Consider the following 23,539-nt stretch of genomic DNA (forward strand, 5'->3'; position numbering starts at 1 on the left):
ACCTACAAGGTCAAAAATGACTAAGCACATCAGCTCTGTTGGCAGCCAGCAGGGAAGGAATATGGGGAGGGGAGAGCATACACTTTCTCTTAATGCCATTGCCCATAGCACACATCACTTCCATTTGCATTCTGTTGACCATAAGTTAAAATTTCATGGTAATTTATAGTCTTGTTCTACAAAATCGTGTAGCCAGCTAAAAATCAGGAATTATCTCACTATGAGAAAGAAAGTGGGAATGGATGTTAGGTGGCAACAAACAGTATAGTTGATATCAAGTCATAATCTTGACTCCACTCTTCACTTCCCACCCTCTCCTCAACATATGGTCATCTGAGTTCTGGCCTTCACCTCTCATTTGTATCATTCCCACCAAGGTCACCTTGTCATAGCTCAAGGAAAGCTGTTCTTGACCTCCTCAGTCCCATTGTAGCATCTGATCCATTAGACCTCTCCCTCTCCCCCAAGCCCAATATCGAATCATCAAGACCTCTCAGGTCTATGTCTGGAAACAATTGCTGAATCTTCCCACTATTTCCATTCTCATGCAACTAACATAGGCCACCATCATCTCATGCACAGCCTTAAAATTGGCCTGTTTACTTTTACTACGTCCCATTTCACGTCAATTCATTCCATTTCACGTCAATTCATTCTCCACCTCCGATCAGAGTGATCTTTTAAAAATGAAAGCTCAGCAATCAGTCAGTGACTACTTAAAATTCTTTAATGGCTTCTCAGTACTTTCAGGAAAAAGCACAAAGTTCTTAACTGGTTTGCAAGGTCCTGCAGAAACAGGCTTTGCTATTTCTCCAGCTTCATCTCTTAAAATAAGCCTGTATTCTCTCCTCACCTTTTTGTTCCAGGCATATTGAAATAACATTTACATACCTATGTCCTAGTCCTCTTGTATCTCTGCTGGCTGTCACTATGCTTCAGGCATTATACGAAGTTATTTGCACACATTGGAATTTTATTTATTTATCTCTTTATTTTGGTTTTTATTTATTTATTTTTGAGGAATAAAAATTTTCTGTATTTAAGAAGACGTACAATGTGATGTGCTGATATATGCATACATTGTGCAATGATAACCACAGTCAAAGTAGTTAACATATCCATCACCACCATACCTACTTTTCTTTTCTCTGGTATTGTTAGAACACTTGAGATCTGTTCTCTTAGTAAATTTCAAGTATACAATCTGGTATTATTAACTACAGTCTCGTTGCTATACACTAGGTCTCTAGAACTTGTGCATCTTATAATGGAGAGTTTGTACATTTTGATCAATATCTTCCCCTTTTGCCTATCCCCCAGCCTCTGAGACCCTTCAACTCTGTCTCTACAAGTTTAACTTTTTCTTTTAAAATGAAGTTTCACATGTGAGAGAGATCATACAATATCTGTCTTTTTGTGTCTGACTTAGTTCACTCAGCATAACATCCCCCAGGTTCACTCATGTTGTCACAAATGGTAGAATTTCTTCCTTTTTTATGGCTGGATAATATTCCACTAAACGTATAAGCCATTTTTCTTAAGTTGTTTCCATATCTTGGCGACTGAATAATATTGCAATGAACATGGGAGTACAGATGTCTCATTGAGATAGTGACATATATCCAGAAGTGGGATTGGTGAATCATATGATATTTCTATTTTTAAATTTTTTAAAGCCTCCAAAGTGTTTTCCATAATGGCTGTACCAATTTATATTCCCGACAATAGTGCTCAAGGGTTCGATTTTCCTCCACATCCTTGCCCACATTTGTTGTCTCTTGACTTTTGGAGAATAACCATCCTAATAAACAGGTGTGAAGTAATAGCTCATTGTGGTTTTGGTTTGCATTTCCCTGATAATTAGTGATGTTGAGCATCTTTTCATATACCTGTTAGCCTTTTGTACTCTTCTTTGGAAAAATGTCTATTCGTGTCCTTGCCCACTTTTTAACCATGTTATATGGTTTCTTTGCTATTGAGTTTGTGAAAAGTATAAAAGGAAACTTTATTTAAAATGGAAGTGTTGAATTACTATATTGTATACTTGAAACGAATGGAAAGAAAATAAAAACTTAGAGAAAAAATAAAATAAAATGGAGTCAGGGGGCCAGAAGGGGGAAGCTCAGAGGCTCTACTACGTATCATTTACTGCAGACCCACCAGAAGGAGACATACCTTGTAAACTGATACTACTTCAGCTACTGCTTTCCTACCCCAGCAAGAGGAAGAAAGGTCTTTCTTCTTCCCTGATGACAGCCCAGCCAATGAGAGACTGTCACAACTTAAGCAATGAAAAGCCACTCTACTTGGATCTCCTAGTTTACTCCAATGACTTTTAATATACCATAGCCCTCCTGACTTCTCCCTTTGTCTATAAAAGTGTCCCTCTCCTTTGTTCTCCAGACTTGCGATAGCTTATTTGTCCCGAGTGGCAGTTCTCTGCGATTGCTGAATAAGCCAATTTTTTTTTTTAACTGGTAACATAACTGGCAGTTTTATTTTTAAGATTAAACTATTCACATGAGCTCCTTATATAGTTTGGATATTAACCCTTTCTTGGACATGGTCTGCAAATATATTCTTCCATTCTGTAGGTTGCTTTTTTATTTTGTTGATGCTTTCCTTCCCTTTCCTTTCCTGTGCTTTTTAGTTCCATGTGGTCCCAATTGTTCATTTTTGCTTTTGTTGCTTATGCTTTTGGTGCCAAATTTCCTCTTTAATTTTTTCTAGAAGTGTGATGGTTTCAGTTTTACATTTAAGTCTTTAAGCCATTTTAAGTAGATTGTTGTGTATCGTGTAAGGGAAGGGTTCACTTTCATTCTTTTGCACATGGATATACAGTTTTCCCAACAGTCTCTATTGAAGAGATAGATTTTCTCATATCCACCCATCTCTGGGGGTCACCTCTGGGGAGTCCCCTGTGTGGCAGCTCATTTCTGAGGTTCCTAGACACCCACACTCACAGGGAAATAAACAGACACCACAAGCACAGAATCACACCAGCCTCACCTGGGAACTCAGGTATGAGGCTTACGGACAGACCCACACACAGACGCACACTGCAGACATGGCCAATGACACCCGGAGGAAAACACACACACACACACACGCACACACGCACACACACAGATACAATCAGGAAGACCCAAAGGGGCAGCAAATTCACATGCGTAACTAGTGTACACACATACAAAACCCAGATATACATAGACACTCCCATATGGACACACATGTCCCCGAAAACGTACGTAATGGGCAGGGGCTTTTGAAAAATGCGGTCACGCGGGGTGTCCATTGTGATCTATCAGGGGCTCAGGCCTCTGATTGGTGGAGAGAGGGTATACAGCATCCGGATTGCTATGGCAACGCTCCAACAGATGAAGACCTGGACGGAGAGGGATCTTTCTCTGCTCCATCTTTTCCTGACAGTTTACTTAACCGGCTACTTGTGTCCTTCTCACCTAGTGATTTACTGATCTGTTGACCTACTAACCTTTCTAACCCTCCTCCCTCCCCTCGTGTACTTGATCATTCCTGGTACTGTCTCTGACTCCCTTCTACTCCTGACACACACCCCTCCCCACCCACCCCTATTTAAACCCCACCCCAACCTCAGTTACCACTCCACCCCCTTTCCCACCCCCTCCCTTCCCCTCCCACCCCCACCTCCTCTCCACCTCCATCTGCACCTCCTCTCTGGCGCCCCAGCTCCCCCTGAAAGGACTAGGACATAATGGTTCAGACGCTGATTTTCTGTATCCTCTTACTTGGGTATCCCGGTTACCCAAACACGAATGTGAGTACACATCCTACATCAGTGGTTTCTTCCTTATTTATTTATTTATTTATTTTTCCAGACTGTGGTTAAAAAACAGCTTTTCCATAGAATCCTTGATGAGAACTCGGTTCTTTCTGAAAACCGAGGACCTCAGGGCAAGTTTTCTCGACCAACTTGTTCTGGCCACAACTGTCCACATCAAGTTGTGTATCCTGTCTGGGCCTCTTGGTACAAAAAGAGTAGCATTGACACGATGGAAACCTGAGCTTCATAGTGAGTGTCAAGAAAGAAGGACCTGTGAAGATCCTAAAAGCCACTGAGATCTTTGCCTTAAATAAGGGGCCTGTATGATGTTTGAATTATACCTCATTAAAACTGTTTCTAAAAATGTCAGAAACCTTTAATAGGCACTATTTAATAGTATTAATAGTATTTCATAGTATTAGACTGGCTCCTGGAAGTCCTGTCAAGATCCTGCTCCAAGCTTTGTAAGTTTACAGTCCATCTTCTATGTAGTTTGTTTTCCTATCAGCGCATTGTTCATATTTGTGAAGTTTGGTAGCCCTGGGAACAGTGGTATCTGAAGCATTGGTGTTGGTACTAGAGAGTTAAAAAGTGAAATGTCCTTTGTGCTCTGTGCTTTCTGGTTTGTTCGCTTTTAGGATCTTGTGAATCAGCCCTCTCCCTCTGTTCTTGGAGGCTGCTGCCAAGAATTGTGTGTTCAAACAGGTTGATTAGAAGCTCAACATCAATGAAGTGGCCTCACCCTGCTTGGACATTTATAATAGGACAATCACTATGAGTGATGTGATCAGGAAGTGAATGAATTCTTGTCCTTTCTTTAGCCAAATATGTGCAGAGTGTCGATGTACTCAAACCAAAAAAGGTCTTGAATGTCCTTACGATTGTCCAACTATAAAGAAATACCTGGTTCCCAGTGTGAATGTTTCATTCTATCATTAGAAAGAAAAACCTGTACTCCCAGGAGCCTGAGACAGACAGACAGGGAACACCCATAGAGAGAAGTAGATTTCTTTAGATTAGCACGCACCAGATTCTTAGAGAGGGATCTACAAAGTCCCAAGTCAGGAACAACCTAAATTGAGGCAGAATCCTCCTACGTGAATACCTCCAGTCAAAACAGAATCTATTCTATTTCTTTTGAGTCTATGAAGGAGGAAATTTCTTGGTTCTGTTTATTGGAAATTCCCCCCTCTACCTAGAGTGTATCTCACAGATCAGTTCAGCTCTCTCTCCCTCCCTCATCTCTGAATTCGTCCATAAACTCACTTGTCTTGCATTTCCCACCTCCACCTAGTCATGGCCATCGTCTGTGAGAACCTGGCGTTATTGACCTCATTGGATCTAATCTAGTTAAGATTAACTACTGATATCAGCTTCCATATAGCTGCCAGAGGTATCAGGAGTGCCCAGGACTTAGAATGTTTACCATTCGTGTCAAGATGGGCTCTGTCTGTGGTGCATTTGATCCCCATGATCAATCATTGAGCGGACAGCTCCTGCTTTCTTTTAGACAGTGGCCACTCAAAGACAGTGTACATTTCCCACCAGCACACATTTTAGTGACCTCAGTTCTGAGAGCTGAAGATACAAATGGTACCTATTTTGGAGGCTGCCTTCTAGAGAGATTTATTGGCACAAAATTAAAGTTTGGTATGTGAATTAGTATGAATTGCATTGTGAGTGTATTTTCTCCTAAAATACTGGTAAGCCTAGTTTTAATAAAATGATATGTGTCCTGTTGTTTTGGTGAGCACATTCAGGACTTTTGTATTCTTTTAGAAAGTAATATTCATAGTAGCTATTGATTGATTTAGGTTCAACACTATGAAATAGCAACTTGACTTTATTGTATTGGCTATTTGGAGATGTATGTTCAAATACATTACATTTAAGTTCAAATAACTTAAAATCTCATAGATTTCATCAAAATAGACAAGATCACCTGATTATGCCAATCTTTATTTACTTCAGAAATCTGACAGCCTGAGCTGTGATTCAGATTCAAAGTAAACCTTGAAAGTAAAATCTCATGAGGCACCTGGATAGCTCAGTCAGTTAAGCATCTAACTCTTGATTCTGGCTCAGGTCATGATCTCATAGTTTGTGAGTTTGAGCCCAGCATCAGGCTGTGTGCTAACACCGTGGAGACTGCTTTGGATTCTCTGCCTCCCTCTCTCTCTGTGCCTCCCCCACTCTTTTTCTCTTTCAAAAATAAACATTAGAAAAAAGAAAACCTCCATGTTTTTAGAAACTAAACAGTAATGTAGAATTTATTTTTGCTGGAATAATCCCATATTATTATAATAACAGCTTCCCATCTCTCTCAGTCATATGCATATCTGTAAACATTTGTCTCTATAACAATCTCCTTTGAACCTCTCGTACATTTTCATTGTTACTTCCTCCCATCCTTCTATAAACTTTGGTGTATTTTTGGAAATGTTCCAAAGTATTTTATCCAGGTACTTCATGAATGTACAACAGAGGTCATTTACTTCTTGTCTACTAAAAGTTTGCATTTATTTTTTTTATTTTGTTTTTTCAATTTTAAGTTGGCTGATAAATTCTTAAGTTCTGCTAACTATTTAAAAATTGTTCCAGTGTGCAAAGTGAGGGTTGATGGGGGGTGGGAGGGAGGGCAGGGTGGGTGATGGGTATTGAGGAGGGCACCTTTTGGGATGAGCACTGGGTGTTGTCTGGAAACCAATTTGACAGTAAATTTCATATATTAAAAAATAAAATAAAAAAAAATTGTTCCAGTGTGTTTGTCAGCACTATAAAATTTCTCAGATGGCCTATTAGATTTTCCCAACAGCTGCAGTGTGGTATAACTTATGTATAATAACAAGACCTTTGTAAAGATTACAGTTTGTTGATATATGATATAGATAAGAAGCAATGAAACCATCGCCATAGTAAGTAAACACAGTCATCACTCCCACAAGTTTGCCCCTGCTCCTTTGTAAGTGCTGTGTCCTCCCTGTCCTTCATGAGGAGGCATTTGAGAGATGTGCTTATCACCTCCTGGAGGCTGGTTGAAGGTTTATAAAGATGATTCTTTGTAACAGATATTATAAATGTCTTTGATATTCCTCATTGTCTCAAATATTATTTCAGCTTGTCCATATTTTGGCTGGCCATTTCCCTTTTGGCTCTCGTGTGTTTGGGATTCTGTGGAAGCTTACCATTATTACTGCCACCCTTGCAATTTGTGCATGTCTGGTTTACCTCTGGACAGTTGTCCTTGCTGTGAGTATACTAAAGTACCTTATAGATAGGCTTGTAATCATAAGTAAGCAGAAATTTTTTTTTTTTTGGTAAGCACAAATTTTTAACTAGACCTTTTGTATGCATTCAGTACTTCAAAATTCCCTTTAAGCACTGCGTTCATTGCAGCCACAAATTGTAATAATTCCAATGTTCATTATCATGTAGATGGAAATATTTTTAAAATTCTGTGAATTGTCTTCTTTAACCCACTTCTGTTACAATATCTCTATTCTATCTCTATTCTCTATCTTTTATTAGAATATCTCTAATATTTTTTGTAGTTTTCCACCTGTCTTTCTGTTATTGATGTCTAGCTTGCATTTGTGTTCTGAGAACATATTGTCTATGATTTTGTTGACTTTAAGTTAAGATGTATTTTCTGACCCTGAATATGGTCCATGTCGGTGAATGTTCTATGTGAGTTTGAGAAGAGTGTGTAGTTGCTATTGTTGAAGTGTTGTACAGATGGTAATGCCATCCAGGTGATTGATGATGCAGTTCAGTCCAACTGTGTTCTTAAATTTGAATGTCTGTATGCTCAACCTGTCAATGACTGATAGAGGGTATTGAATTCTTTCAGCCATAATAATGTGTATGTCTGTTTCTCCTAGCAGTTGTATCAGTTTTTGCCTCATGTATTTTGACACTCTGTTGTTAATGCATGCACATTAAGGATTATGTTTCCCTGGAGAATTAAGCCTTTATTATTGACCTCAGTATGTCCGATAATTTTCCTTACTTTGTAGAATGTTTTGAAAGATAATTTCAGTGGCCACAGAATTCTCGGTGATGGATTCTTTTCCTTTAACACTATAAACATTTCATTCTTCTTGATGGCATGGTTTCTGAATTCTGAGTATTTTTTTTTCCTGGTTCCTCTTGGGTACGGTGTTATTTCTCCCTTCTCCCTGTAACTCCAGCCCTCAACACTTCCCCTTACCTTCTTCCAAATTGTTTTTTTTTTCAGTTTTCTGTTGATTGAGTAGTATTTGTCTAGGGGTAGTTTTTTCTTGTTGTTGTTGTGGTGAGTTTTTTTTTTTTGGGGGGGGTTATTTATCCTGCTTGGAATTCTTTTAGTTTCCTGGATCTGTGGTTTGCGACTATCATTAATTTTGGAAAATTCTCATGGTCATTTTCACTTCAAATATGTCTTCTTTTCACTTCTTCTCCAGGTGTTCCCATTTTGTGTATGTTACACCTTTTGTAATTGTCCCCCTGGTCTTGGATGTTCTGTGTTGTATTTTTAATTATTTTCTTTGTGTTTCTGTTTCAGATGTTTCTACTCGATATTTCCTTCTGCTTGTTGAGTCTTTCCTCAGCTATGTTGTGTGTGTTAATATATCCACAAAGGCATTTCTTATTTCTGTTATGGTGTTTTTGATTTCTAGAACCCAAATCTCTTGGATCCTAGAGTTATCATCTCTGTGCTCACACTCACCACCTCTTCTTGCATACTGACCACTTTTCCCATTAGAGTTATTCTCCTATTAATCAGAGCAGTTGTAAATTCCCAGCCTGATTATCCCAACATCTCTGCCATAGGAAATATGAGTCTAATGCTTGCTTTGTGTGTTCAAAATATGTGGCTTTTCCTTTTAGGGTACCTTGTAAGTGTTTTTGAGAGCTGGGAGTCACATCCTTGTTTAAAGAAACTGAGGTGAATAGGCCTTGAGTGGGAAGTTTTGTCTTTACCTGGCTAGGTTTTAGGCTGAGTGTACTCCCCTGTGAGACAGGAAGGAGGAAGAGCACTGTAGTTGAGTATTTCCCTTCATCTGCATTGCTTGTGTTTAGGAAAACCCCCATTAGGTTTTGGAGAAATAGTTTCTCTTGAGGGCAGGCCTTCTAAGGAAGAACAGAATACCATGAGTTTGAGTTTATGTCTAAATGGCTGTTTTTCCTCTTTTCCTGCCAATGTAGAAATCTTTCCCCTCATAAAGAAAATATAAATGTTATGTATTTGTAAGTCCATCTCTCTTTCCATTTCCCCTGCTTAGGAAAGGAAACATGTGATGTTAAAGGACTATCCATGGTTTTCTATTTGCCCTCCATAGATACACTTTCCTATAACAACATTATTATGACTTGCTTTTTGATAACACATTGATATTCCAATATCCTGGCAAGATGTTGGGGCTAGCTTCAGCCCCATTTAATACTTTTGAGTAGGGATATGCATTCGCGGAGTCAGGAAAATGTGTCTTTACCTTTTGTTAAAGTAGAGTCTGGCCTAGATTTTACTGAGCTATAATTCACCAGGGGATGACTCGGGTCTGGGTGTTATTGGATCCCCAAGACCAGGTTCTTGAGTCTCAGTGTCCTAGGAATGAACACTGAACTCAAGGGAAACAAAGCAGGTAGAGTTTATTAGAGATAGCTCGTATACAATGGTGCCAACAAGAAAGAGGCATATCGCTCCCTAAAGGGGTAGTGTGCCAGGCTTCTAAAGGCACTTTTCCAAAGAGTGAGGGGCTGGGAGTGGGGAAGCATCCTTTAGTCCCACAGTCACTATCTTGTGGTTGTTACTTTTCAGTGGACACAAGACCATCACGGGATGGTTTTCCAGGGTTGACATTCTTTTAGGGCTCCTAGAAAACAGAAATACTTGTGCAGTCAGGCTTTAAATTATTACTTCTAATTTTGCCCAGACAACCATTACTCCCTAATACCTGTGATCTCTCTTTTGTTCACGTTTCCAGAAGGAGGTATGGAAGCTTTTAACCCTTGCCTCAGACCACTGCCTCTACAGGAGTGAAGTTCCTTTTGTTTTTCTTATACCTTCTTACGGGGAGCACTTTTTCCTTTTTTTTTTTTTTTTTTTTGAAATGTTAGCCATCTTTTCTTTCGTTGCCTGTGCTTCTTCTCTAGTCATGTTCCACTCTCTTTCTCATTTGATGGCTTTTATTTTTTTTGGAAGACCCTCTGTTTTTAGTGATCTAGGAAAATCATAGCACCTGACATGTTGTAATTGTTTATTGATTCAGAGAGCAGCCAACTCTGTACGATTTCAGAAAGCTTTCTAGAGAATGAAAGAGGCATATCTTACTACAAAGGTTTTCCTTTTCTTTCCTCTTCCCTTCCTTCCTCCTTCCCTTCCCTTCCCTTCCCTCCCCTCCATCTCTCCCCAACCCCCTCTGTGGGTCTCTTTCTTTATTTCTCTCTCCCTGTCTCTCTCTCTCTCTCTCTCTCTCTCTCTCTCTCTCTTTCTTTTGGACTTTCAAATGATCCTAGGTTCTGGATTTCAGTGTGGATATTGGGTTTGACTACAAGAGAAAAAATCAGACAAATATTTTATTTATATATTTTTAAAACTGTCTGCATTATGCACTGACAAAATTGAATACGTTGATGTTCATGGAATAGAATGTAAATCTATCTTTTAGTGAAAATAATCCATGAATCTTTATGCTTTTATCAGAAATGGTTTATAAAGAATCATGAACTAAATATGAAATTCTAATTTTTGCTTATATTTAATATTATGAATTCATTATGCTGAACAAAATGATCATTGTAATTTCATTGGTTTACGTTTAATATTTTATCAGAAAGAATACGTTTTTACTAATAATATGTTTGACCTCAAACTTATTTTGTTTCTTCCTCTCTCAGATAGAGCCTCCAGTATATCAAGGTAAGATTTATGGTTTTAGTATTCTTTGTAAGTTTTTTTCAGTACTGGTATTTGATGTGGGTTTTAATTTTTTAACTAGGGATACATATGGTGACTTCTGATGTCTAATTGACTTGTTAACTCTTGAAAATCTTTCTCTTCCTTGTTTGGAGGCTAAGTGACAATGTGGAGCGATTTGGCATCTCTTAAGAGACCAGGGGAGGAAAACATCATAGGAGGAAGGAGAACAGGATGAGTGTAATTTTGCATAGAAATGGTTAGGAAACAAGTGATGATATGAGTCTGAGGTTTGGAGTGAGTACTTTGCCATGGCATGGCTCTTGGTGACATGTGAAGATGAGAAAACTTTCTCTGAGTCTATCAAGTGGCCTAAGCTTAGAGAAGAAGCCAGATATTGCCAGGCAGGGTGTGTGTCACAAGAGAGGTTTAAACCATGGTTTTGAGTCTGAGGTGGAGGGAGCCATTCATGCCAGGGGAGAATGAGAAGTGAACGTGATGCAAATGGGGGTAATGTATTCTGCATGGGCCTTATAGACTGTGGTGATTCTGTGGCACTGTGTGTTGAGAGCCAGGGTGGCCACCTGACACTTAGTAAGCCCTCAAAGGCTGGTGCTCATCACCGTGAATGCAGCAGTGGTCGCGGTGAGAAGAGCGAACTCAGGGCATGAGAGCTCTCACACTGGGCCCATAGAAGAGAGGTTTGCACTTTGTGCTTGTTAGAGGAGTCAGTGTTCTAGAGCTTACAAGTATAGTGATCTCAGTGAAATAAGGTTCCTTGGGTTTAAAATGCTACTAAAACTTGCTTTCTTCAGGCACAATAAGAAAGCAAAAAAGTTAGTTACACCCACGTGTCAGATAATGTGTCTCTGCTGCTAATACAGTGGGATTATTCGATGTCACCAGTTTGGTAACAACCTTAGAAATTGTTTTATCTCTTTTTAGTTAATTTACAGCAAATAACTGAAAAGATCAACACAGTGAAGAAAGAAAACAGAGAGCTGGCTGAAGCAATATCCATTTGGGAACAGAAGGTAGCATTGCCCTTTCAAATATTCTTTGTGTGATTTTCTTTCAGTTATTTCACCTCTGGTAGTTCATCCTACTGACCTAGTTCATGTGTTGTAGAAACACTCCCAATTCAAGACAAGCTTCACAAATGTAAAGGACTACCTCTTTATTTGTGAAAGGAATCACACATTAGAGATAAGTTTATCTACCATGATGCTATTTTTGAATTCTGATTCCTTTTTCATATGTTTTATATGTAGATCAATGAATCAAAGATACGTCTTCAAGAAGCTGAGAGAAGAAGCAACATTCACTCCGCTGAAGCTCTTAAATTGAAAGTAAGAATCCCATGGAGTGCCCGGGTGTCTCAGTCAGTTGAGAATCCGACTTCGGCTCAGGTCATGATCTCACAGTTCCTGAGTTTGAGCCTTGTGTGGGGCTCTGTGCTGACTGCTGGGAGCCTTGAGCCTGCTTCTCTGTGTGTGTGTGTCTCCCTCTCTCTGCCCCTTCCCCACTCGTGTTCTGTCTCTTTCCGTCTCTCAAAGATGAATAAACGTTAAAAAATAAAAATAAAAAAAAAGGAAGGTAAGAATCCCTTCTTTGCCTGGATTGCATGCTAAAAACACAAATAAAATAATGAATTATTATTGCTCATTCAACATGTTTTGTTGAAGGAGCACATCAAAAAAAGTTGAGCACTTGATTTAAAATTTAAATGACACCCTTCAAAGTGCACTTGCTACCTTGCAATCAGAGAGAGAGAGGAATGTCAAGAATCCAGAAGTGATGAGTTGGCTGCTGAGTTTTACTGTAACTTGGCTTTGGAGGCTTTTTGTTCATTGGGTGAGGTGAGCACAGCATATTCTTTTGCTGTTTACCATAGTAGAGAGTGGGCCTCTGGGAGCCAAACCTCCATCCTCACAAGGACCTGGAATTTCACTTAGGACCACCCTGAGGAGTTTTGCTATTTCAAGGACTAGCAAGTGTCTTTTATTTTCATAGCTGGGTAATTACCACCTCATTCAGCCCTGCCCTCCCAAGATATGGAGAAAATCCCCCAATACAGCTGAGAGATGAAGGGCAATAGCCAAATTGTATACTGCCCTCCTCCCTTAATGCTGAACAATGTTCAGTGTGAATATTCCCCTAAGAAAGCCATTTGTGAGCTCTTTGACTTGAACTATATTCCATGTTCTTTGCCTTCTCATGGTTATATTTATGCTTTGGGATCTTTCTTTGTTGCCATGCATAGTCCTGCTGTGTTAGGTACACTCACATTGTTATGCGGTCATTATTTCTTGAATGTCTTTTTTTCATATCTGTCTTAAAGTCACAAGATGCAAACGGTCAATTTGAGGATCCACAACTGAGAGCCGTGATGTCCACTAACTGTGAACTGGAAGGTATGTTGTCTGTTGGGGAGAAATGCCCATATGGTAGCAATGGGTTTGCTTTGGGAAGGGAAGGAATAGCTTCCTGCCTTCGTGGTACTTGCCCTTTTCCTGTCGCCCCAAAACCAAGTCTCATGTCGTGTGCACACACAAAAATAAAGTTCATTTTTTGACAGAAAGTAAAAAGGCCCTGGAGGACAAGTGTAATGCATTGAGGTCTGGGAAAGCAGTCGAGGAAGCCAAAGTCAGACAGTTGAAGGAGAAAGCAGGCATCCTTGAAGAATGCTATGAAGAAAGAAAAGTGGCTATAGAAAAGTAAGATGTTCATGTGATAAGAGTCCCAAGTACTGTTGTATGAAGGAATGTGGTGGCCAGTATAGGTAAATGTATTTCATTTAGAATTGGATCCCCGGAGTATTTTTGCCAAATGCATTCAGTAGAATTGTGCCTGCCCTTCCTACCTTGCTTTCTGTCACCTGCCTTTTCCTTTCTGTCCTTAGTGCTTGCCACACATTGTTGTGTCATGTGCCTAGGGTGGACGAGGGAAGGCATTAATCACATTGATACCTGGATTCCCTCTGGATCCATTTACATTGTCCTATAGGTTTCAATCCCATCACATTGTCCTATCAGCCGGGAATTAGGTCATCTTTGTTCAGCACCAGACTTGGGTCAAAAATATCTATGGGAAAAATGGAATTATCTTGCTGTAGAAACAATGGACAGTGGTTTGGGATGCCATCAGTACTGGATGCCTTCATCCAGTCTGCAAGTGAGATTTGCATGAAGTGTGTCTCATGGGTTCATTACAAATTTGGTGCACCACTCACATGTTTCCTCTTTTGTCCAGTATTTTCTTTTGTTCTCGGGAGGAGATGAGGGACCTTAAAGTCCCTCATTCACATTGAAAAGTAAACTCTTCCTTCTCTTCCCTGAGACTCAGCTTTGTGTTAGTCCTTCTCACACCTGGGGTGGGGGCTTCTCTGTCTCACTTACATCTTGTTTTTTTTAATTTGTAAGCTCTGACCACCTCTCTATCTTACCCCCTCACAACAGAGCCACTACATGACAGCCACAGACCAGAAAGGATTTGCTGAAGGACTGCCTGAGAGGCCAGAAGGAAATGCATGTGCCTTTCTCTGTCTAGTGCTTTTGCTCAGTTTCTAAGAGTCTTTCAGTTTTGCATGTGATTCTTGAGTATATCCAGTGCCAAGTTGAAACCCTTTAAAGCAACACCATGAACTAAGTAGTCTGAGGGCAGCACGGCAAACCAGACTTTTGAAGCATTGCCTTTTGCTGCCTTCACTATCAATAAACTAAGTCTTGTTAAAGACTGGATTGACTCCATGAAGTTGATAGTTTTCCGTCTGAAATCTCTTTCCTGGAGATAACAGCCTGACTGTGGGACAGTTCACATCATGTTATATTTCAGTAGATACTGCCACTCTAAGATTGGCCTTTTCCTCCACCAGGATCTTTGAAGGAAGAGGCAGGGGTTACACTCCTGTAACTCCTGTGTGGGAGTGATTTGCAATGCTGGTGAAACCATATCCTGGAAGGCTATCTTTCATACTGAGTGTCTGTGTCCGCGTACAACTTTTGGACTGAGACTCAGTGCATTGCCCCATGGAGGTATAAGGCAATGATGATCCCCTGCTTCATCCTAATGGGTATAGCTGGTCAGGCATAGTTTTTCACGATGAACTGAAATGAGCCTTCACCATCTCGAACAAAAGACCAACTCTAGGAAGGCACAAAGTGCAATGTTATTTGATGACTTTATGATGAAGGAGTAGAAGCAGAGAACTCAAAAGACCGCTCTGACTGCAGGTGACTTGGCAGCAGACAGGGGTTGATTTTTCTTTAACCTTAAATGGGGTCTTCATTTCTCTGATCGTGTTGTCAGTCTGTGCATCTATGGGAGGACAGTGTAGGCATATTTGAATCTAGGCCTTCAAGAGAGCTGGGAAGTTAAAAGGCAGAATTTCTGGACCTAGGCTCCTGGACTATGTATATATCTTTCTCATCCTAGAAAGCTGGATTCGATGAACTGTGAACTAGCTGCAGTGAAGAATCAGATGGCAACTACAGAAGAAAATCTGAAAATAGCTACACAGGAAATACACAAGTGCAAGTGAGTTCAGATACTGATCAGCAGAGGCTCATGAAACCCCTGTTCATTTCTTAGTTTGAACCTTGGTACAATGGGTGGACTCCACGAACGAAGTATACAAACGCAAATTCAGAGGACATATCTATAGGGAATTAACAGATAGGAAAAGATAACTATTAGAAAGAGTAAAACAATTAAGTTACTAAACATTTCCACATCTCCAGTGCTGGCCTGACCATGTGGAAACTTCATCCATGCCAACATTCCTGAGGGGTGGTGTCACATGTCATAATCTATAGGAAAGCAGTTTGTTATAAGATGAAATCATACCCATCAACATGGTAGTGCCATTTGATGGCCTTGGTCTTTGCAACCCCGGGAAACATGGTGAGTACAAAGTTAAAGGAGAATAGAGCTTTATGATGAAAGGCACTTGTCACATGATGAAAGATTGAAAATGGGAAGGAATTCTACAAACTCTGAACTCTGTAGGCAGGGAATAATGAGTAAGGAAACGATGGAACAATCACTTTGGTCCTACTCTACATTTATAATTATGTGAAAAGTGTTTCATGTGTAAAGATAAATTGTATCAGGAGACAGATATGAAGTTGATGGGAACATGGGCAGATCATTTAAAATCCTGTGCAATATTAGGCCTTATTTGACGAACGCAATTGTAACTCACAGGCAACAAATTGAACAATCACGAGAACAGCTGCAACAGGCAGAGCTCACCTTCAGACACCAGGTAACTTGATTTCTGCCTGACGTATTAAACCCTTAGCACTTCATGCTGGTGAGTGTAGTGGCCCTTGGAATCCCTAAACACGGGCTTTTCGTTGTTGGCTTTTTCAGATTGCAGTTTATGAGGAGAATGCTCAGCACAACTGGGTAAGTGTTTTCGTTTTTTCCTCCTCTGTCTCTTTGGTGCACAGTCTGGCATGACTGAAGGTGGATGTGTTTTTCTCCCCCAGATCAAGACTCAGATCTGGGAGAGGGAGATGGCGGAGGAGAGGAGGGAGGCGGCCCGCTTGAAACACAGGTGGGTGATCTTGACATGTGTTTTTAATGGTGTGTCCAGGGATGACAGTTGTGCTGTTTAGTGTCTTGTAGAGGACGTGGTGTTGCAACTCTTATGGAAGTCCATTCTTTTTCTCTATCCAAGACTGGACATGATGGAAGGAAAGAGGCTGCTTGACGGATACATGGGGCAGAAACCAATGCCTGGAAGACCACAGACCCAGAACCCTCCAAGGAGAGGTAAGGAGCACATGGTGATGGGCAGCAACCTAATTTCTGTGCAGCCTGTTCCTGGGGCCTGGAAAGAATCACAAGCACTAAGGACATCAGGTCATCTGAAGGGGTGATAGGAGGGTGCCCCAGGCAGTGGGGCACTTGTCCCTGTGACTTGTGGAGCTTATGCCCCTCCCCCAACTGCAGACCCTCCTGCCTCCTCCAGCATCCCCTAACTAAAGAGATGAGTCTGGAGGGGTGACATGCCATCATGTCACATGGCACATGGGCCTCCTCCTCCTTCCTACCTTGACTCAATTTTATTTTACTTTTTGGGGGGAGAAGGTCATTTATTTACTATTTTTTATGTTCCTTTATTTTTGTCTTATTTTTTCTGAACCATATTCCTACATTCCTAAGTTCAGGTTCCATATAGCTTAGTCCCCTGATGCTATCAGTGCAAGTCTGAAGCTTCAGTGCTAAATTCCCACAATTTTACTTTTCTCATTAGTATAATATCAGTCAAGTATATTTCTATTCGGAAATAGTTACATAATACCTGCTCACATGTGGAAGGCAGCTTATAGGTAAACTGGAAGATTGAACAATTTGCCTGGAGCCAGAAGAAAAACACCCATGCTCTTCTGTGGAGGGTTTTTTGATGTTATCCCAATCAGTACTCTCATTTTTATTCTTATCTGTAATGAGATGGTGAGTTATTACCCCTAATGTACATTGAGAAATGGCTATTTTGGTGACGCTTTCCAGACTTCTATTTGAACTGACCTGTTGCAAGTTATTTGACTAATTATGAAGAACACGAACCAGGGCCCTATGGTTTCTTCATTAACAAGATGGGATGGATCTCCCTTTATCTTTGGGGTCACCTAAGGCTTTGTGGGTTACTCTCTGCCTCTCCTCATGGTCTGAAGTGTGGGGAAAAGTTTAAGATGTCACAAAATGTGGTGTTTGTTTGAATTCTGCACAGCCTATTAAAATCGGAATAAACCTCCATCCCTTCTAGAGCCTTTAGCCGATCCAGAAGCTGGTGTCGCTCCAGTAAGTCACAACAACAAACACTCTACCAAAAATGCAGAAAAGGACAAGGTAAATGCTGGGGCCATTTTCAGTTGTAAGTCTGTTGGGAAACCCTCTTTTGCAGTACAGCAGGCTCTATGGCCTTTTCCCTTTTCTTGTGTGTTGTGTGATATGTCTGCCTGTTTCTGTTTTCCAAATGCACAGCCTTAACGCAAGAGTCTACAGGCTCCTCTCTTTGCAGCCTGTCATCGTTTTCTGGAACGGTTAGTAGCCAAAGGAACTTAGAGGTTGAGGGACCTATGGCTTTTCTCATGTGTTCTGGAGATAACACCAGGGAGATACACTGCACTCCATACTAAAGTCTCTAGGCTTGTTGACTACTACTATACCTCCTCTCTGTGGGATCAGTGTTGTTGTTGTTTGCCTCTTTCTGGTCATGTGATTAACATGTTAAAGCTATTTGTTAATTGGAAATGCGGAAAGAATTCCCTGTATCTTTACATTGTGTGCCTTGTACAACTTAGAATGCACAAAGTCATTGTCATAACTCACCACCTTCACCACCTTCACGTCTTTGTTGCTAAATGAACTCTTGGGAATCCTTTCAAATGTATCTTAGGTAAAAATATTCTGAACACGAGGTCCTTCAGTTGTGTTCATATGAGCAGGTTCTGTTTGTCTCCAATCAGTGTGAGAGCTGATACCGTCACTTATGACACATCCATGGAAATTTATACCAAAATCAAAACACCTTTGCATTAATCCTGTTACAGGAATTTCAACCTCTTTTTTTCCATAGGGTACGTATTACTCTGTGTCTTGTACTGTGCTCAAAATCAGAATTCCTTATGAATTCAGGTAAACACATGTGGGCTTAGTAGTCGTTGATAAGTAATATGTTCCTCACAGCAAACACTTTCTCAGTTCCCCTGCAAGACTCCAGGCATCCCCAACTCCCCAGTGGTCGGTCTTGTGGCCTTTGACAGCAATTCCAGAGAGGGAAGACCCCTTTTGCAGGGAGGGAAGCAGAGGGGACAAAATGAGGAGCCGGCAGGCAGAACTTTTCCCCAGTAGTAGCTGTGATTTCGTGTGCAGAGAATCAGGTGTTTATTTGCACTCAATTTTTTTGTGTTTGGAATATGCCAAAACCAGAGCTTCTATAGTCACTGTAGTGGAGGGATGCAGGGTGATCCTGGACATAGATGTCTGACTGTCTGGAATATGCTACTTCATTAGATTGGAATTACTTCTTTGATTCCTCTAAAATGGCATCATTTTGTTCTACATTCTAAGACATGGGCAGGGACATGTGATGACCGTAGTTCAACCTCCAGCATTTATTTGTCTAAGCTGTAGGCGGTTCCCAGTGGGAGAGATGGGGTTTTCAGGTACTGATGCTACTCCCTTGGATCCTGGTGGCTGAGAAGTTGGCAGGTGCTGACATATTCTTCTCTGGGTTTCAGCTGCTTTTGGTATTGGTTGTCTTGTCTGCTATATGCACATAGCTGTCACTTCTGTTCTGCAGGGCAGCGTGGATCCATGGGGACCTCCTCTGTTAACTGGAAGATTCTGCACACCCTACCCTAGAGGTCCCCCCATGGGCTATAGGGCATGTCCACCTCCTGAACCTTGGTGGCCCTGGGGACCACCCCGGACCTCTCTACCTACACCGCGTGGTAAGATGATCTGAGCAGTATGAGTTGACTTGCAAAGCACCTTCATCTAATTGTTGTTGTTGTTGAGTCTTGGACAAGGTGCAGAGGTGGTACCACAGACCATTGCAATGCGAGGGAAAAACGTTTGCCGCCATAACCACATTCCTTGAGGTTCTCTTGATCGACATATCATCTTTGTGTCATTTCCCACACCCTGTGTTGGTACAGGTGTCTCTTGTGGAGATGGAATGGGGCTGTAGACACAAAAGCAGACATAGGGCTTCAGCAGATGTGTGCTGTACACAGTCCATGTGCTGGGCTATGGGAGGCATGAGGCTCAGCCTAATGTGTATCTGTCCAGGTGAGCCACCAGCCATCCGTAGTTGTTTGATGAGTTATGAAAACCCCTGAACCAGGGCGTTTATGGGTCTTCATCAAGGTTTAAGGGGTGGTTCTCCCCTTTGCCTTGGGATCACCTGAAGCATGTGGGGCTACCCTCTGCATGTGACTTGGGATCTGACTGGGCCAAAGAGTTTAAGATGCTTGAGGGATGAGGGGAGGGTTTGTTTTTTTAACCTCTGCACAATCTCCTCAAATCAGAATAAACCTCCATCCCTTCTAGGGCCTTTTGCAGATCCAGAAGTTGCTCCTGTGAGTGAGAACAACACAGACTCTACCAAAAGGGCCAAGAAGGATACGGTAAACACTGTGGCCGTTTTCAGTAATACTCCTCTGGGAAACTCTCATTTTTCTGTTCAGTGCTCTCTCCTGACACTGTGCCCGTTTTGTGTGTTGTATGATACGTCTGCTTGTTTTTCTTATTTTCCGAATGCACAACCTTAACCCAAGTGTCTATGGGCTTCTCTATTTTCTGCCTGTCAACCCCTTATAGTAAGTTTCGAAGCCAAACGTATTTAGAGGTGAGGACCTTAGGACTTTTCCAGTGTGTTCCTGGAAATAACCCAAGTAGGATGACCCCACACTCCACCTGGAAGTCTCCTGGCATGCCTCATATTCCCTGGACCTCCTCAATGTGGAATCATTGCTCTTGCTGTTGCTTCCTTTCCTGTTTCTGTCTAGGGGATTAACGTGTTCACAAAATCTAAGGTTATCCTTATGGTTCGAAAATGCAAACTGCCTTCACTCCAACTTGTATTTTTGTATGTGTCATTTAGAGTGGTCTTAGACAAACTAAACTTCATACCCATCACCCTTCAGCCTTTTTTTTTTTTTTTGAATGTGCTGTCCAGAATCCCTTCAGGTGTCCCCTGGGTATAAATCCTCTGAACTATTTTTGTGACATATTTGTCCTAGAAAACATGCACTGGAACATGAGTGGTGAAGAAGAGAAAATCCATAATTACCTGCATTGTAATTCCCCACTGTGTCCTTTATTTGTGTTCCCATGAGCAGGTTCTCTTGTGTCCTGGCTCACTCTTACAGGTGGAACATGGGCATTTACAGCAGAAACAAATGTGCATTTGTGATAATTCTGTTATTTAGAATTTCAGCTCATTTTTCTAGAGGACACAATTACCTTGCAAATTGTACTGTACTTAAACTGAGAAGTACTTCTGAATTAAAATAAATTAGCTAAGCTTAACTAACATGTATAGATAGGTAGCATGTTTCTCTACGAATATGCATCCAGATGTTTTTCAGGACCTCAGGATCCCCACCCCTCTATGTGTCTCTGTGCCCGTGGATAGCACTTCTAGAGAGGAGAAGACCCCATTGTCGGGAGAGAAGCAGATTGGGCACAGGCGGGGGCTTAGAGGCAGAGCTTTGAGCCACGAGGGCTATGATTCCATGTGTGGAGCCTGGGATTGTCATTCCTTCCCATTCAGAAGTTCTTCACTTACAAATAAGCAGCCTCTGTGGTGGAGGGGCATGAGAGGTGGCGGGTGATCCTGGACTCAGATGCCTTCCTATCGGGAATATGCTATTTTGTTAATTTGGCATTCACACCATATATCCACTAGGACAAGAGCCCTTGCTGTTCTACATTTGCAGACATGTGAGGACACTAGTTTATCCCCATAGCATCCATTACCCACCCCAAAAGCTGTAAGTGGAAGCCAAAGTATGGGTAGAGGCTCCCTGGTGCTGATGCTGCCCTCTTGGAACCTGGTGGGGGGAAAGCTGGCCGGAGACGAGCGCTGCTTCTTTGGGTTTCCACTTTTTGCTGGTGTTGATGCTCTGTTCTGTCCAATGAACACAGCATTCGTTTCTGTTCTGCAGGCCATTACGGATGCAAGAGGGCCTGGTCCTTTCCCAGGATGGCCTTGCAGGCCCTACCACATGGACCACCCTTCATCACCAGCCAAGGGCTGGGGGCCACCTCCCCCTCCTCCACCAGCTCCTCCACCTACTCCATTTGGTAAGATGACCTGACCTGGATGAGTGACTGGTAAAGCACATGCATCTTCTTCATGAAAGACTTGGTGGGAATGATGTAATGATGGTTCTGAGTCTTGGCAACCCACCTGCAAACCTGGCTGAGGACACTGTCCCATATCTCAAGTTTCTCAGGACTTACATACCAAGGGCTGTGTCATTTCCCTGTAATGCGGTGAGCTATAGGTTTCTCTTGTCAAAAAGAAAGAGGATGTTTACACAAAGGCAGAGGTATCAGAGGTACTGGTGTGTTTTTTACAGACACAATGTCGTGGGTTCTGTGAAGGATGAGGTGCACCCCTAAATTTAGGTGCCTCAGGTGTCCTGTGTGAAATGGGGCACATGCGTTATATGACACAGACCTTGTGATCACCATAATGGAAGCACCAGTGAAGGAATGGGGGAAACTTGAATCACACAGGAATAGAAGGAAAGTTGTGGAAGGTAAGCAGAGTTTGAGGAGGTGTGGAGGAGAGGGTGTTGTGGGGACAGTAGGTTGGAGATGGAAGCCATTCCTGGCAGGGCCCACAGCCTGGGCAGGGAGCTTGAGGACAGCATGAGATCTGCAAAGAACTGCTTCATGGGTGCAAGCACAGTGTACAATGCGGTCATCATCTCCAAAATGTCAACTTTACCGCAGTGCACATAGTTCATAATCTAAATACAGTTTGCTGTTTCCCTTGGTTTTCTGAAAGGTCTGGACATGTATGCAAGAATGTGCTGGAGGTTTGGGAAATTAAACTTGGTCTTAGGAAATGCCTAAGTTTGTGTGTCTCAGTGAGACTAAAGGTGAAGACAGGTTGTAGATCAGCTGAGCGGCTTCCTTGGCCTTCAGCCTGAGGCAGACTCTTAGTGGGGATTTAGGGTTGACCAGAAGCCGCCCCTGCTGGACTCCTGTCACCACACACCTGCATCTGCTGTCATCAGCCTGCATGCAAGCTTGCATCTCCGAAACTTCCCTCACAATATCCTGAGGCTTTGCCTGTGTTCCTGCTGTCTCATCCCTAATACCAGCTCCCAGTGGAGCCATCTCAGAACCTCAGCTTTGTTATCTGAGAAACAGGGATAGTGTTGGGTTCTGAGATCAGTATGAGGAAGAGGTGGCAACCACATAAGGAATTTGTAAAATAAATGGGATGAGTGGGCACTCACCCTCCTCAGTGTGTAAATGAATGTATCTCCACACAGAAGCTCATCAAGAGATGTTCATTCAATTCCATTGAACTAAGAGTATACTGCCTGAGGCTGAGAGATTGGCAATCCCTGTTTCAAAAGATACAGCAAAGACCCCCGTGTTTTCCCTATAAGAATCCAGATCGTACTTCACACAGGAGGAAAAGATAACTCTGAGAAAGTGTACATTCAGGGATCTATATCTAAGACGTGAAGACAATCATCTTCCATTACCGGTAGACACACAGATGCAGCCACACAATTAAGTGTTCATCCAAGGTATATTTTCAAGGACAAAACGCATAGAGGAGAACAGAAGATCCCATTGCTATAACCCAAAATCTCTTTGCCTTTCAGGACAACCTGAAGTTTGAGGAGGACCCTAAACTGTGACCAATAGGCTGTGGCGATGTGATATATTTAGAAAAGTTGTCTGATACGCGTATTTGAATGAATCCTTTCCCTGACCATTCCTGTCCCCTCCATTTTGTCTGTCCTCGTTTCCTGTAATAAACCCATCATAGTTCTGCCTCTGTGTCAGTGTCTGCTTCCAGGAGGACCTACGGTCATTCTATTTCGATGCACACAGTGTGACTCCTGTATACACTGTCACAAACAGGTAGAATCTACAGTAATAGGGACAGAAGACAAGGCATTATTTGAATGGTACTGACTGCACATGTCCCCCTGGATCCTTCTGGGGTGGTGGACACAACCTTCATCTAGATCTGGTGATGGTTGTGTTCACTCCTCAGTAGCTACTCACAAGCACATGGCACCTGCTAGTCACAGTGGTGTGTGGTGATCAGCAAGACAGCCATCAGT

The 23,539-nt window shown here is 41.8% G+C and overlaps 1 protein-coding gene across 4 annotated transcripts; it reads left to right on the forward strand.

Moving 5' to 3' along the window:
* The first annotated feature begins 3,636 nt into the window (after positions 1 to 3,636).
* On the forward strand, positions 3,637 to 23,243 carry LOC131500916 (transport and Golgi organization protein 1 homolog). 4 transcript variants are annotated; one of them, XM_058710505.1, is made up of 17 exons: positions 3,638 to 3,796; positions 6,920 to 7,051; positions 10,682 to 10,703; positions 11,646 to 11,734; positions 11,972 to 12,049; positions 13,042 to 13,114; positions 13,279 to 13,417; positions 15,135 to 15,236; positions 15,906 to 15,966; positions 16,074 to 16,109; positions 16,193 to 16,260; positions 16,384 to 16,478; positions 17,476 to 17,558; positions 19,015 to 19,165; positions 19,767 to 19,843; positions 21,386 to 21,524; positions 23,072 to 23,243. In XM_058710505.1, exons 1-17 carry the CDS (start codon positions 3,734 to 3,736, stop codon positions 23,086 to 23,088), a joined length of 1,425 nt encoding a protein of 474 aa, XP_058566488.1. In that variant the 5' UTR covers positions 3,638 to 3,733; the 3' UTR covers positions 23,089 to 23,243. The 4 variants fall into 4 exon arrangements, 3 of the variants coding, with proteins under 3 accessions (XP_058566491.1, XP_058566488.1, XP_058566490.1); XM_058710507.1 differs by having other exon boundaries at positions 17,476 to 17,510; XR_009256532.1 differs by lacking the exons at positions 21,386 to 21,524; positions 23,072 to 23,243 and adding an exon at positions 19,373 to 19,505 and having other exon boundaries at positions 3,637 to 3,796.
* The last annotated feature ends 296 nt before the right edge of the window (positions 23,244 to 23,539 follow it).

Source organism: Neofelis nebulosa, chromosome 18, assembly GCF_028018385.1.
Source record: "Neofelis nebulosa isolate mNeoNeb1 chromosome 18, mNeoNeb1.pri, whole genome shotgun sequence".
Lineage (NCBI taxonomy): Eukaryota > Metazoa > Chordata > Mammalia > Carnivora > Felidae > Neofelis > Neofelis nebulosa.

What these genes read in the sequence shown, in the direction of transcription:
- LOC131500916 (XM_058710505.1), top strand. Translation starts at nt 3,734, where the DNA reads ATGGTTCAGACGCTGATTTTCTGTATCCTCTTACTTGGGTATCCCGGT. An exon ending in CACTAACTGTGAACTGGAAG is followed by an intron (nt 13,115 to 13,278) that starts GTATGTTGTCTG and finishes ATTTTTTGACAG; the next exon opens with AAAGTAAAAAGGCCCTGGAG. An exon ending in AAAATGCAGAAAAGGACAAG is followed by an intron (nt 17,559 to 19,014) that starts GTAAATGCTGGG and finishes TCTGTTCTGCAG; the next exon opens with GGCAGCGTGGATCCATGGGG.